The 14971-nt window shown below is 43.7% G+C and overlaps 1 protein-coding gene across 3 annotated transcripts in view; it reads left to right on the forward strand.

The window, feature by feature from the left end:
* nphs1 (NPHS1 adhesion molecule, nephrin) overlaps window positions 1-14971 on the forward strand; it is a 40329-nt gene that overhangs the window by 12736 nt on the left and 12622 nt on the right. For all 3 annotated transcript variants that reach the window (XM_084944865.1, XM_084944863.1, XM_084944864.1), the window contains exons 4-10: window positions 2272-2394; window positions 3067-3148; window positions 5958-6061; window positions 7895-8016; window positions 8221-8392; window positions 9638-9795; window positions 10877-11018. In XM_084944865.1, the coding sequence (XP_084800991.1) occupies window positions 2272-2394; window positions 3067-3148; window positions 5958-6061; window positions 7895-8016; window positions 8221-8392; window positions 9638-9795; window positions 10877-11018 (903 nt within the window). The remainder of the gene's footprint in view (window positions 1-2271; window positions 2395-3066; window positions 3149-5957; window positions 6062-7894; window positions 8017-8220; window positions 8393-9637; window positions 9796-10876; window positions 11019-14971) is intronic.

The following is a 14971-nucleotide window of genomic DNA, read 5'->3' on the forward strand; positions in this document are numbered from 1 at the left end:
TGGTGTTAAGAAGTCAGAGCTCCATTATTATCTATCCTATTCAGCATAAGCTTTTTAGAGACTTTCTATCCTCTGGGCCTTTTCCAATATCTTTCGGAGAATCAGGTTAGTATCACATGTTAGACCATGCAGACACTGGTGCCTGTTTTTAGAGTGAAATGAGATGAATGTAGCTTGTCTGCACATTCACTCGCCTGTGTCGGAGTGTTTGTGCGTGCAAATCTGCATTCACTGTAGACTTGAGTTTATCTTTGGGTGCTTGTGTGCAATGGAGAAAAGAGAGCATGTGCATCTGTATGTGAATGAGAAAGAAGGATAGGTGCAAAGAGCTGCTTATGCATATTGATGTGTGTCTGCTAATCTGGTTCTTATCTGCTTTATCCATTCATCCGTCCGTATTTGTCTAATAAATCGAATATTTCAGCTCAGCGTTTCACATCTGAACTGCAGGATCAAGTCCTTGCCTATCTGTGTTCATATATGTACCTTAACAAGAGAAACAGAAGCAGAAAAGCAGACGGAAAGAGGAAGGATTTAAAAAAATCCCACTTAGAAGTATACAAAGAAAGGGCAGAAAGAGTTAATTAAGAAAACAGCATGGTTGCTGTCTGTTCTTTGCTCTGAGTGCGTGTCTAGTAATTGAGCCGGATGTGTGTTTTATTGTTGTCCACATGTTCTATCGCAATTGTACAAATGTGCATTGGTGCAGGTTTAGCTTGACTGGGCTTATTCCCTCACATGGCTTTTCTGAGGGGATGTGATGGATGGCGGCTGTAAGTCCCAGTCCAAGCTGGAACACACCTTCCTCTGCACTTCTGCAGTTTAACTGCAGTGGTCAAGAAAGATAGTGTGGGTGGAGGGAGGTGGGCTCGGGCTGCTAGAGGGGGATGATGGAGTGAACGAGAGATAAGAGGAACAGGCCAGCATGAGCGAGCGAGGAAAAAATTAGATACCTGCCTGCCTCATTTGTGAACATATCATTATTCTTATTTTAGGATTTGTTAGGCTGCCAGACACCCCTCGAGCACAACAAGTGATGCGCCTGTGTGAATTGTGTGGGCCTGAGTAGATTGAGAGTACAGGGGCTGTCAATAGATGCATGGCCCAGTCATCTTCTCTGGGAAGAGGGAGGGGAAAACAAACAAATGCATCTCATTATTGCTGTGCGCGCCTCTGCAGTGCTCTGGGTAACCCATCACAGTCCACACAGATTCAATTGCTTCTTTTAAATCAGTTTGAAGCTGCAGCCACATCTCATCTGTCTGAATAGCAGACTAGAGCGAAGAGGTGACTCTGCACACAGCAACAGCTCCTCCTAGTGGCCACGAGTCAACTGGACGTAGAGGTAGATGTTGAATGGCTGGCTGGTTTGGTTGCTTGTGGTCCAGCTGTTGAGCCATACATTGGCAGTGGGGTTTATCTCTGGACTGAGTGGCAGCTATCTCCCTGCTCCGCCTAATCCTCCACAGCCCGTCTTATAGTCACATTTCATTCTTGCAGTATCTCTTTTCTCCTCTGCCAGTCTTTCATCTCCCTTTACAGCCACATCTCCTTCCTGTACTTACCAACTCTCTATTCTGTCTGTTAACTCAGGCAGCCTTTGCACTTGATCTCTGATGAAAGAAAACAACCTTCACAGTAACCATAGTTTCTAATTCTACAAGCTCACCCACACACTAAAAGCCAGCACAATAGATGGCCAGTTATCTGTAGGCTAGTGCGTGCTTAATTTAACTGATGCTCTTGGTAAGGAGGGGCTAACAGATCTGCAAAGAATCTCTTTCATAATTAGTTGGTGACAGATTTCTCAATTTACTGCCCAAATTTTTTCGGTCCCTTGTGTTAAAAGCTATGTGTTTTTTCCTTTTTTTTTCCTGGAATCTCTATTTATGGTCAGATAAAAGGATTGTAGAGAACAGTGGAGAAGTGAAGACTGCTTTGATCAGTCCAGAAAGCACATATTTAGCTTGGGGGTGATCTGAGTGGAGAAGTGTTTGGTGTTTGCTATGATAGATTAGCACTGGATTGGTTTCATCACCGTTTCATCTTTATATTCTCTTCTTGTCCACAATTTGTATTCAAACGCAGCCGAACATCAAACCTAAATCATTCAAAAACTGACAGTGTGACACTCCAGTCAGTCCCAGATATTACAATCCTATTATCATATCACTGCATAAAGCTTAGAGCAATGGCTAGAAATCAGCGTAATCTATAGTTTTTTAGGTGCTGATGTTAAGTTGGAAACTTGAGCTGTTTTCTCTCTTTCAGTCCCTCCGTCCAAGCCGTACTTTGACATGGACATGTCAACACCTTGGGAAGCCGGGAAGAAGTACACCGTCACCTGCGTTGCCCCTGACGCAAAGCCTTTGGCAGAAATCACACTTTATAAAGGTGAGTCATGCTTTGTGCTCCATTAGATTTTTATCTTGATGGTCAGGCTGACAAGCTGGAAGGAAGGGCCAGCCGCCTTTTTGATATTCTACAGTCTGCCATGCGTATAGGCCTCAACCTGAATATTTTAACAAGAAAACACAGAATAAAATTCGAGTCCACTAAAGGCTTCTTGTTTTGTTCTTAGTTTTGTTTTGGTTTTTTTAAATTGCAGAGTTGAAAGGAGGAGACTCTGTGTGGGAGGAAATAGCCTGAACATTTGAATTTCCAGATGTTTGTTTCACAGTTTCATGTAGAGTCAATTTATTGCAGGTTCCTTGTTGTTTACAAAAGCATCTACGATATTGCCATCGCTTTGTTTTTACCTCTTCTTCTTCTGTCACACCTATTACTCTGTATCGTGCTGAAACCGAGCGAGAGATGTTCCCTTTGTTCCAGCGGTGTGAATTTGTCTGCGGGGTTGTGCTGTAGGTCTAACATATAATTTCATAGTTTCATATTTTTAGACCACGTACGCATGATTTCTGCATGACAGTCGCGCACACATATGCACCATAGTCCAGTATTTGCAATTCTGCATGAGAATAACACTGGTGTTTGTGTTTCGCATGAACAAATTTACACACAGTATTCTTCCTTTTTTGTGCGCCTTCCCCCCATTGTGTCTTTTAGATGGAGTTGAGCTGACAGGTGCAGAGTCTTTCTCCACGTCTGGCTCAAAGGATAAGCTTCTGAACGCGCATGCTGAAGTAACGTATGTGTTCAGCTGCCTGCCAGACTCATTCTCCTCACCAACCTGCTCAATCTCCCCAAGTCTGTCTATGTTTCTTGTTTCCCTTGTTTTCACCGTGCTCTTATTCTCGCCTTCTGTCTTAGTGAGTACAATGAATTTCTGCACACACACAAACTGCTTCTTGGCACTGTGGAGTTGAATTAGCTTCTGTCAAATGCACAAAATTACATTCCAGCAGTGAGACAAATCCAGTCCTTGCTGGTTCGCCTGGTGCCCATACATTAAGCGGGGCCATAGATTACTTTAATCCTGCATATCTCCTCTATGTCAAAGATAATAACCTCTTGTCATATCTTCAGATAACATTGGTACTGAGGAGCTGCGATGTTGTTTAACTCTCAAGCAGAGAAGCCGAGGTCTTAAGCAATATTGATGCTTCTTCCACATATTCACACTGAGCATACACAGCAGTGGGCAATATGTGATGGTTACAGTTGTCACTGAACTGTAGTTTGATATAGAAGACGTAAACAGAGAGAGTAAACTAGACTCAGAATAAATTCACTGTGTTTCTAAGTACATTGCAAAGTGCTTTGCTTTTATTCCCATGGCTCCTGACAACACACACAGCCTAAAACAGAGTTGGGGTACTTACATATTAGCTTAAACCATCTGTTTTTTTGTTTTATTTAACACATCTAATATTCCACTACATTTATCATTTAACCAGTTACAGATACTGGTTATCTTATTTTGCAAATAACTGTTAAAATTATCCTTTTTTTCCACAAAACTCAAAGACTAGAGAAAAATAACAACACATTTCTGCCAGAACTTTGTGTTTTTCCTACCCCATTATTCACCTCATGACTTCTAAGATTTATGCTTTTACTGGTGTTCACAGTACACTCACAGACAAAGACAGGCACTTTATCATTGCAACTATTAAAATCAAATTATACGGAAAGAAAAAAGAAAGCTAAACCAGCTGCTCAGTGAGCAATTTGTACGCGTATGTAACAGATTTGTCACTCGGTGAAAAAATCTTTGCAAAAGTGTTTTCTACTTTGATTCTCTTCTGAAATTGTGTGAGTTTGTGAAGAGAATTGTGCCTCGTAAAAATGTGTCATTAGTGAGGGTTGTAAAGTCTTCAACTTATGCTAAAGGATAGAGAGGATACTGAGCTTTACTCACCAGAAATTATGAGACAGGTACTGCTGAATTAAAGGTGAGAAGGGAGGTTTTATATTGCTGTGTTCGTGTTTCTGCCTACATCATTATCATCAGTGTTTGCCCTGCAAACATCATTGCAAGTCAGCAATCATTCTGAGATATCGTAGATTGCAACGAGTGTAAATATACCTCAAAATTAAGCGGGAGAAGTTGCGAAACAATATTGATGCATTGATGTAAATAGCAAATTAGTTTATGCTTTTATTTACACCCATCTTTGTTGGGTACACCTTGCTACTAATGGGTTGGATCCATTTTTCCCCTCAGAACTTTGTGGTACAGATGCCACAAGGTGCTAGAAACCTTCCTCTGAGACTTTGGTCCATAGTGGCGTGATAGCATCACAGTTGCTGCAGATTTGTTGTCTGATCTGGATGTTCCACATATGCCAAAGGTGCTCCATCTGATTGAAATCTGATGACTGTGGAGGCCATTTGAGTGCACTGAACTCACTGTCCAATGTTCAAGAATCCAATTTAAGATTATTTGAGAATATCCTGCTGGTAGCAGCCATCAGAAGATGGGTACACTGTGGTCATAAAAGGATGGACATGCAACAAAACTGAGAAAGGCGATGTTGTTTAAACAATGTTTAGTTGGTATTAAAGAATCCAAATTCTGCCAAGAAAATATCCCCGCCTGAGCTGTTGCTACAAGGCAGCATGGATTCATGCTTTTATGCTTTTTCCACAAAATTCTGGCCCTAACATCTGAGTGTCACAGCAGAAATTGAGACTCATCAGATCTAAATTCTCTCTTTTGCAATTCTGTTGAGCCTTTGTGAAGTGTTGCATGTTAAGAGATGCTCTTCTGCATTGCTTGGTTGTAACAATGGATTTTTTGAGCTACTGTTGCCTTCCTAGCAGCTTGAAGCAGTCTGGCCATTCTCTGACCTCTGACATCAACAAGTCATTTTCACTCAGAGAATTGCCGCCTCGCTGGATATTGTCTCGTTTTTGGACATTCTCTGGAAACCCTAGAGATGGCTGTGTGGGGAAAATCCAAGCAGATAAGCAGTTTCTGAAATACTCAAACCAGCCCATCTGGCACCAACAAACATGCCACATTCACTTAAATGAACTTTCATCCCCATTCTGATGCTTGTTTTGAACTTCAGCATTTCATCTGGGCCATGGCTACATGGCTAAATGCAATGAGTTGCTGCTATGTGATTGGCTGGTTAGACATTTGTGTTAGCAAGCAGCTGCACAGCTGTACCTAAAAAAAGTGGCCTTCAGTGCTGTTTGTCATTTGCACCTTCCCTAAAACCTGGTCTCCTGACTCGGAGTCAGATACAAGTCATGTGTCTAACTCATTCCTCATGGATAAATATATTACATGATACTTGTCACTTTGTTTATCTCACCAGACTTCCTAAAGCCTAAAAACATCCCCAGATCCTTGCAACCCTTGAAAAGGCATTTGATTGTGACCTTACACTGGACTGTATTTACATCGATGTGTCAATTTTTTTTTTTTTTATGAAATGCATTTGAATATCTTTTGGGATGATGGGATTTTTTTTTTTTACAGCTTTATATCTTTCAGTAATAGTTTGTTATTGTCATTTCTTCTGTCCTTCTGTTACCTCTTAAAGGGTCACTGCTCTGAGTTCTGACAATGGGAGGGAGTTGGCCTGTCACGCCATGAACCCCACCCTCCTCAAGCCTGTGGAGACCACAATGGCTATGAATGTGTACTGTGAGTGTCTCAACCTGTCTTTAAACTGATGGCCAACACCCTCATTTTATATAAAACACACACACACACTCTACCACACAGGAACAGAACCCGAGGGGGGCCCTTGGGTATCTGGCATTGTGCACTCAGTCTGTGTTAGTGGCGCAAGGAAAAACATTTAAGCTGAAGGCAAAGTCACACATACTTCAAAACAACATTCAGCTGGGGCAACCTTGTGAACATCCAACTCTCAAGGCAGCCTGTGCTGGACAGAGGGAAGAGGTTGATGTGACCAAAGCAGTAAGCAGTTGTTTTCTACAGTTTTGGCTGTGGCTAATAAAGCAGCCTGCAATTAAATTTCTGTGGGTTTGGATGTGTTTAGTAATCTGGAATTATTTACACGCTTGGTTATTGCCCCAGCGTTAACCAAGGCACATAAACTAATTATTAGATGAATTACACGAGCAAGAATTGTGCTAGAGAATTTTTTTTTTTAACAATAATATATTTCTAATATGGAAAGCTCAGGACACCACATTTAATAATAATAAATCTTACAAAAGTAGCCCAGCAACTTTTGTGCTCATCAGCTCAAATTAAATTTAGAATCCACCGAGGAAGGAAACTAAGCCAGTTTCTGTTGCCTTTTCTTTCATGTTTTTATAAAAACCACGCAACATAATATAATAAATCCATTGCTGCACATGAAAGTTACCCGACACGCGGGATGTCTTTGCCATTGCGTTTGGCAAAGAAACAATGAAAGCTGTTGTTGCTGAATAAACAACCAGTGCTCTACTGCCGCTGTTGTTTACTACAGTGTGGGTTTGGTGTTTTCTACCCTGTTGATCAGCTGAAGTAATGGATTGTTGAGGCCTTAGAGTGTACCCACCTGCTTGTCCCGGGACTAAATCATGCTGTTGATTAAAGTGGAGGAGGGCTGCTGATACTTTCAGCAGTGAGTGTTCCCTCCAGCTCAGCTGCGGTATTATCCACAGGCTGACTACACACCTTAATGCTGTCCCTATGCTTTCCTTCTGCTCGTCAAATACGTTTCATTGCGATGTTGACCCTGTGCTAACTTTCATATGACAAATAAAACTGAAAACTGAAACACACTAGACACCATAGTTGCTGTTTTATCATTCACCAGTAACTGCGAGCGCTCCTCCCTTCCTCCCTGTCTCTCTTCTCTGCATTAAGCAGTATGGGCTCTCTGCTAAAGTGCTAATGTTGCAGAACTTGGGACCACCGCCGCAGTCTTACTCAGTATGCTAGCCCATCAAAGCCAGCGCGGTGGCCATTTTCAGCCAGCTAGATTGTTAGCAAGGTGGCAATTTGTCATGCTGGCCCAGGGTCTGCAGTCTGCTCTCTGAAACTGATTGCAGCAATAACAAAGGCCCATCCTCTTCTAATTTATTTTACTGCATATATTTTATTCGAGGAGGCTGTAATTTATTCATATTTCACGTTGCCTTATTACTGTTTGAACATCTGTTATTTTGCTTTATGGACTAGATCCAGCTCACTGCTCCCTTAATACTTAATGCTTTCATCAGATCCGGACCTCTTATCCCACAGTCATGCTGAATGACCAATTTATTGGCCCTGTCTCAACAAATAGGGATGCTTCCTGTTCAATTGCCAAGAGTCTTCTCATCGCACTGCAGTTTCTTTTTTTTCTTCTCTTTTTCTTTTTTTTTTTTTATACTGTCCTATTGGCCACACCATGGTTCTGTTTCTCTGAGTTACTACACCTCTTTTCTTCTCTCACCTCTTCCTCTTTTTCTCGTGCTCATCCTCTGTGCCATTTCTTCTTGTCACCCCCCCACCCCCATCCCCCTTTCTTGACAGTCGCACCTCAGCCTCCAGTTATTCTGGGTCTGGAGAGGAACGAAGTCAAAGCAGAAAGAACGCTTGTGTTGGAGTGTGTGTCATATGGTGGAAACCCCCTTGCCACTCTCCACTGGACCAAGGTAAATCTCCTGCGCCATCTGTTAAGGAAGCTTTGTAACACACTGTCACGCTGGCAAAATGAGCCATTCCTGTTAAAAAACTCGCAGCATAAGTATCCCATTCTTTGTAGCTTCTGTTCTTCGCTGCCTGCGCCATATGGGAGCTTGCAACTACTCAAACATTCTGTTGCCTTTTTGAGTTTCATGTGTTCATCCGTCTGTCAGAACGGAGAAGTTCTGTCTATGACTTGGGAGGAGGACGTTGTTGCTCAGAAGTCCAGCAGCATACTCAAACTGAAGATCACCCCCGCTGACAACCAGGCAGAGCTGTGCTGTGAAAGCTCCAATCCGGTGTCCCGATCTCCTCTTTCTGTCAGCCGCAAAATAACAGTTCTCTGTGAGTGAAAATAACTTTTAATACACTGCGCAGTGCTGGAACACACATGCACACTCTGGTAAAAAAACAAAGCCCAGACAGGACTGAGTGATTGCAGGTTATTAATAATATGGACACATTGCAGAGGAGTATAATACATCTTTCCTCCAAGCCCAATCTTTTTGCTGTCCCAGTAAATATTGTAAAGTTAATATCATTAATGAAACTAATGGTTTCTATGGCTGCAGCCCATATTTCCAATTGCCTCCAGATTAGTACCACTGTATGCTCTTTCGTAGCTGTTACATAAATTTAGCTGAATTGCTTCAACGCGCAGTCCTGAGGCACTAACGGCGACACTTTGAAACAGTAACGCCCATAGTTAAGAGATTATACTTTTCTCTCTGAATATAAAATGTTTGTTTCAGCAACAATAGAACAAATACGAAATTAATATTTATCAGCCTTGGTGCATTGAGTCTAACAATAGCCTGATTTTCACTACAGAGCCACACAATGTGGAGAGCTTTAAATGCTGTCTGATTGATGCACCGATTTTATGTAAATATGATTAGGAGCGGCCCTTCCGCTTGCTCGTGCTATGTAAATGTGGTTTAAATTGCACCAGCGCTCCTCCATTTACCAAAACCCCCAGCAGGCTGTGGTGCCATGCCCTCCCAGTCATCCATTCAGAGATGGTGAAAATGAACCGCTGACTGCCTGACAATGCTCTAGGCGCTGGCAGAAGCTGGAGGGCACGGAGCAAGACTCACTGGTGAAATATGAATATGCCTCCTTCACCATACAGCACCTGCAAGAATTTCAGCGGTCGATGTGTGTGTGTGTGGATTAGGCAGATGCATTCCACACGGTGTCACATGTGGAACAGACATAAATACACAAAAGATTTACATGCATGACCCCTCCTACTAGAAGCCTGCCAGCTCGGTCCCAAGGCTTTGTATTCCCCGGAAGGCTTTATACGACTGCATCACTTTGCCTGCAGCTATTGTACCCTGTCTACCCCTCTGGTTAAAACGAAGCAGACTTTAGAAACCACAATGAAAACCCCCAGAGAAAACAAGTTGCCACTCAAAGTGATTTTTTTCCCTCTCACCCTTGATACAGCTCTGTGTTTCACATCCAAAAATAGTTGCGCTGGCTCTGTGATCAGAATATGTAGCTGTTGAATGTACTATTCACGGGATGATATTTTCACTGACTTGTCTTTGTATGTTTTCCCATGCATGTGTGCGTGTACATCAGTTGAGCCTGCTGAGCTGACGCTGTCGGGTTCGTTAACAGCAATTGAGGGGCAAGAGTTGAATCTCAGCTGCTACACCACCTCCAGCAATCCCCCCGTCGACATCCGCTGGTGGCTGGGCTACAAGGAGCTCAACAACACTTCTGTTGCTATGGAGGAGGTGGGACTACATGGGACGCAATTTGCACAACACTGAAATTCATCCACGCAGTCCTATGACTAGTTAACATCCTGGTCGATTTAAACAGAATACTGAAAAAGGTTATGTTTGTGTATATGTATATGTATATATATATATATATATATATATATATATATGTATATATATATATTTTTTTATGAATAGATAGGCAAAAGGCATGGAAGCTAATGTACAAAAACATTTCCTTTCAGTCAAGCTTGCCTTCAGGGTATCAACAAAAAAACTATAAAAATGCCTCCTATTGCATTAAAAGAATCCTCAATATGCAATGTGACCTCATGTGAACCGTTATAGATGAAAGAAAACAGTATGACCATGAGCTGTCTCTGAATAGGCCTGCTGCAGCTTTGCAAATGAATCATCCGATTCCAAAAAGAGTATTCTGCTGCTCTTCTCCTCTTTTGTGTATGCTAATAAGATCAAAGTGAATAAAAGCTGACACAGAAGATGAGTATTATTAAACAAGCTCTTTATTCATCTGGTAGCAGCATTTTCATTTGATCTTACACAAGGCACTCAGTGTGCCGTATGTGAGCTTTAATGCATGCGACACAGTGTGAGGCGAATGAAGACTGACGCTCCTGTCCAGTGTCTTTGTTAGTCTTTCTGACTGTGGCTTTTACAGTAATTACCACAATAATAGCTTTAATAACCAGATGTGCTGCAAAGGCATGACCACTATCAGGCAGGTGCAAAATGACACTTGCTTCAATTTATAACAGTGTGCAAAGCCGGCGAGTCAGATGAATATACTTATTTATCACAGACCATGCACAACATCAGTCATTACAGTGGCTAATTTGCCATCTGTATTCGCCAAGGCAAACCAGCGAGGGTTGTTTTTCTCACAGACACCCCCCCCCCCCCCCCCCCCCCCAACACACACACACACACACACACACACACACACACACACACACACACACACACACACACACACACACACACACACACACGCTCAAACACATAAAACTAAGTAAGGATGCCAGACCAAGACTGTCTGTCCCCCAAAACTGTTATGTGTTCTTTGTGTCTGCAGGGAGACAACGGTGGGATGACAACCATGTCCAACATGACCCATCGGGTCTCCAGGGAGGAGCACGGGCTGAAGCTCACCTGTGAGGCTTTTAACAAGGGAACACATTTCTCCAAAACCCAGAGCGATGAACTCAGTGTCTACTGTAAGTGACTTTAAGTTTTCTAAGTAAGCGTGGTTTCTTGAATTCCTTTGATATTAGTGTACATAATTGCCACAAGAAAACTTCATGAAGAATAAAACTTTGATTCCAGCATTGTTCTGAAGGGTTAATGAAACTGTACAGTCCAGTAAACAAAACAATTTTCACAATAGCATTGTGCACCTAAACGTGTAGTGAGGGTGTGCTGGGAACATCTAGCAGAGGCCCCAGTCTGCGAAATCCTCAACGCACACCTCCGGCAGAGCTTCAACAGCATTCCGAGGGAGACTGGGGACATTGAGTCCGAATGGACCATGTTCAGCATCTCCATTGCAGCCCCAAGGTGGTTGGTGCCTGCCGTGGTGGTAATCCCCGAACCAAATGGTGGACACCAGAGGTGAAGGGAGCCACCAGGCTGAAGAAGGAGTCCTATCGGCCTTGGTTAGCCTGTGGGACTCTGGAGGCAGCTGCAAGGTATCGACAGGCCAAGAAGGCCAAGACAGGCCAAGACCTCAGAAGGTCTGCTAGATGATGTTAATGCAGCACTACGGACGATACCTACAGCCACGATTACCGACACTAACAAGCTGATCTACAATACGGCAGCAGTGATCAGTGAGATGGCTACAAGTTGAACAGCCACAAGGGGCAGTACCCTCCATGGAGAAGGAGGCTAGAGGCTAAGATCAAGGTAGCACAGAGGGAGGTTAGCCAACTATCGGAGTTGCAGAAAGGCGTGATGAGGAACGTGCCTAAGAAGTACAGGAAGCTGTCCATACCTGAGGCCTTGGAAACTGCCAAGCAACGACTCACAGCCTTGGCCAGCCGCTTGAGGAGGTACACCAGAGAGATAGAAGGCAAGAGAATAAACCAGCTGTTCTCCACAGAACCAGCCAAGGTGTACTTTCAGTGGCAGGGGAACAATATGAGAACAGCACCACCAAGGCTGGAGGCAGAACAATACTGGAAGAGCATATGGGAGAAGGACGCAACCCATAACGGCAATGCTCAGTGGCTAGTGGATCTGAGGGCAGACCACAGTGACCTCCAGTAACCATCACAGTGGCAGATATCCAAGAAAGGGTCTCCAGTATGAAGAGTTGGACAGCACCAGGCCCTGACATGGTTCACGCCTACTGGCTGAAGAAGCTGACTGCACTCCACGAGCGCCTGGCAGCACAAATGAACCAGCTGCTAGTTGACGAGAGACACCCGGAATGGCTAACCGAAGGCCGGACAGTCCTGATCCTAAAGGACCCCCAGAAGGGACCGGTCCCCTCCAACTACCGACCAATAACCTGCCTCAGCACCACGTGGAAGCGCCTGTCAGGCATCATATCGGCTAAGATGAACAGGCACATGGGTCAATACAAGAGTGGCGCACAGAAAGGGATGGGCAAGAATACCAGAGGTGCAAAACACCAGCTACTGGCAGACCAAGCAGTCAGCCGAGACTGCAGGACCAGACTGACCAACCTGTGCACTGCCTGGATTGATTACAAGAAGGCCTATGACTCAATGCCCCACACCTGGATCCTGGAATGCCTAGAACTATATAAGATCAACAGGACCATGAGAGCCTTCATCAGGAACTCAATAGGGACGTGGCGGACAATACTGGAGGCCAACCTCAAGCCCATAGTACAAGTCACCATCAAGTGCGGGATCTACCAAGGAGATGCTCTGTCCCCACTGTTGTTCTGCATATGCCATAACCCCCTCAGTGAGATAATTGACAAGACTGGCTACGGATACCGACTACGGAATGGAGCAGTTGTCAGCCACCTCCAGTACACGGATGACATCAAGCTGTATGCCAAGAGTGAACGAGACATCGATTCACTGATCCAAACCACCAGGATATACAGCAATGCCATCGGAATGTCGTTCGGGCTAGAGAAGTATAGTCGGATGGTAACAAAGAGAGGGAAGGTAGTCAGAACGGAGGGGATCAAACTACCAGAAGGCAACATTGCAGACATAGAGGACAGTTACAAGTACCTGGGGATCCCGCAGGCGAATGGGAACCATGAAGAGGCCGCTAGGAAAGCTGCAACCACCAAGTACCTGCGGAGGGTCAGGCAAGTCCTGAGAAGTCAGCTGAACGGTAAGAACAAGATCCGGGCTATCAACACCTACGCCCTGCCCGTGATCAGGTACCCTGCTGGGGTAATAGGCTGGCCAAAGGAGGAGATAGAAGCCACTGACATCAAGACAAGAAAGCTCCTTACCATGCATGGAGGGTTTCACCCCAAGTCCAGGGGTGAGGCTGTGAGGCCACAATCCAGGATGAGACAAGGAACATCCACGAATACATCACAAAGATGGCCCCAACTGACAGCGTGCTCAATGAATACCTCAGTTAGCAGAAACCCAAGAAAGTAGAGGAAGGCGAGGAAGCATCATGGAAGGACAGGCCCCTGCACGGTATGTACCACCGGCAGATAGAGGAGGTGGCTGATATCCAGAAATCCTACCAGTGGCTGGACAAAGCTGGACTGAAAGATAGCACAGAAGCACTAATCATGGCAGCACAGGAACAAGCACTGAGCACAAGATCCATAGAGGCTGGGGTCTAACACACCAGGCAGGACCCCAGGTGCAGGCTGTGTAAAGATGCTCCAGAGACAATCCAGCACATAACAGCAGGGTGTAAGATGCTAGCAGGCAAGGCATACATGGAACGCCATAACCAAGTGGCCGGCATAGTGTACAGGAACATCTGTGCTGAGTATAAGCTGGAAGTCCCGGGGTCAAAATGGGAGATGCCCCCAAGGGTGATGGAGAATGACCGAGCTAAGATCCTGTGGGACTTCCAGATACAGACGGACAAAATGGTGGTGGCTAACCAACCAGACATAGTGGTGGTAGACAAACATGAGAAGATGGCCGTAGTGATCGATGTAGCGGTTCTGAATGACAGCAACATCAGGAAGAAGGAACACGAGAAGCTCGAGAAATACCAAGGGCTCAAAGAAGAGCTCGAGAAGATGTGGACGGTGAAGGTGACGGTGGTCACAGTGGTAATCGGAGCACTAGGTGTGGTGTCTCTCCGCTTATTTGATGTTTTGTTGCACTGAAAATATGATCAGAAGGGTTTTTTTTCTTGTCTGTGCTGCTTTAGCTGACCTAGTTAGTAACAAGAATGTGATTAGGGTCTAATTACACTGGGTAAGTTAATCATAAACATATAAAGATATATTAGAGGTTAATATGAAAATCCACATCTTGACTTAATGAAGTTTCATAAATACTCATCAAGCATATGTAACAAACTAAACAGCAAAATATTTAAAGAGATATTTAAATTGCAAGTAAGCTTCCAAAGCCATACCTTATTGGTATATTATTGGTAACAATATGCCAATGGATCCTATAGATAGAAAAAACTGACATCGTTTACAGGTTTAATTGCAAAAAGAAGTCAGATGTTAAATAAACTTATATGGAATATCCTGATGCTCACCTATTATATCAGTAAAAACATTATTATAATAAATTCATGGTCTCAATTTCTCATTCCAAGTCTTATTGACATTTTGTTTATAAGATAAGTAAAATATAGGATAAGGCAGTATATGCTTTTGAGTGGGGCTACATTGTGATTGACACGCTGCAACCACGCCGTGTCCCCAGTTTCTCCTTTGTGATGTCTAGTTTGAGACAAAATTCTCAAACTAAGGTTTTAAAACAGGACTTCCATGAACAATGGGTGACAGCGTGGATCTTTTATATACAGTCTGCACAAGGTAATAAACCCAAGAAAAAGTAGAGTAGTTACAGTTATACATTAAATGTGTCTTTTTTTTATTTTCAGTTGAAAAAAACAGCCAACACATCCTTGGTATTAAATTAACCATTGCAAAGTACCTACTTACTGGAGGCCAGCCACCACTGACACACTTAAAGAGATTGCTCTGCAGACACTAATATGGAAGCCTAATATGGAAGCCTAA

Source organism: Perissodus microlepis, chromosome 11 (assembly GCF_051167445.1).
Source record: "Perissodus microlepis isolate ML-2025 ecotype Zambia chromosome 11, ASM5116744v1, whole genome shotgun sequence".
Lineage (NCBI taxonomy): Eukaryota > Metazoa > Chordata > Actinopteri > Cichliformes > Cichlidae > Perissodus > Perissodus microlepis.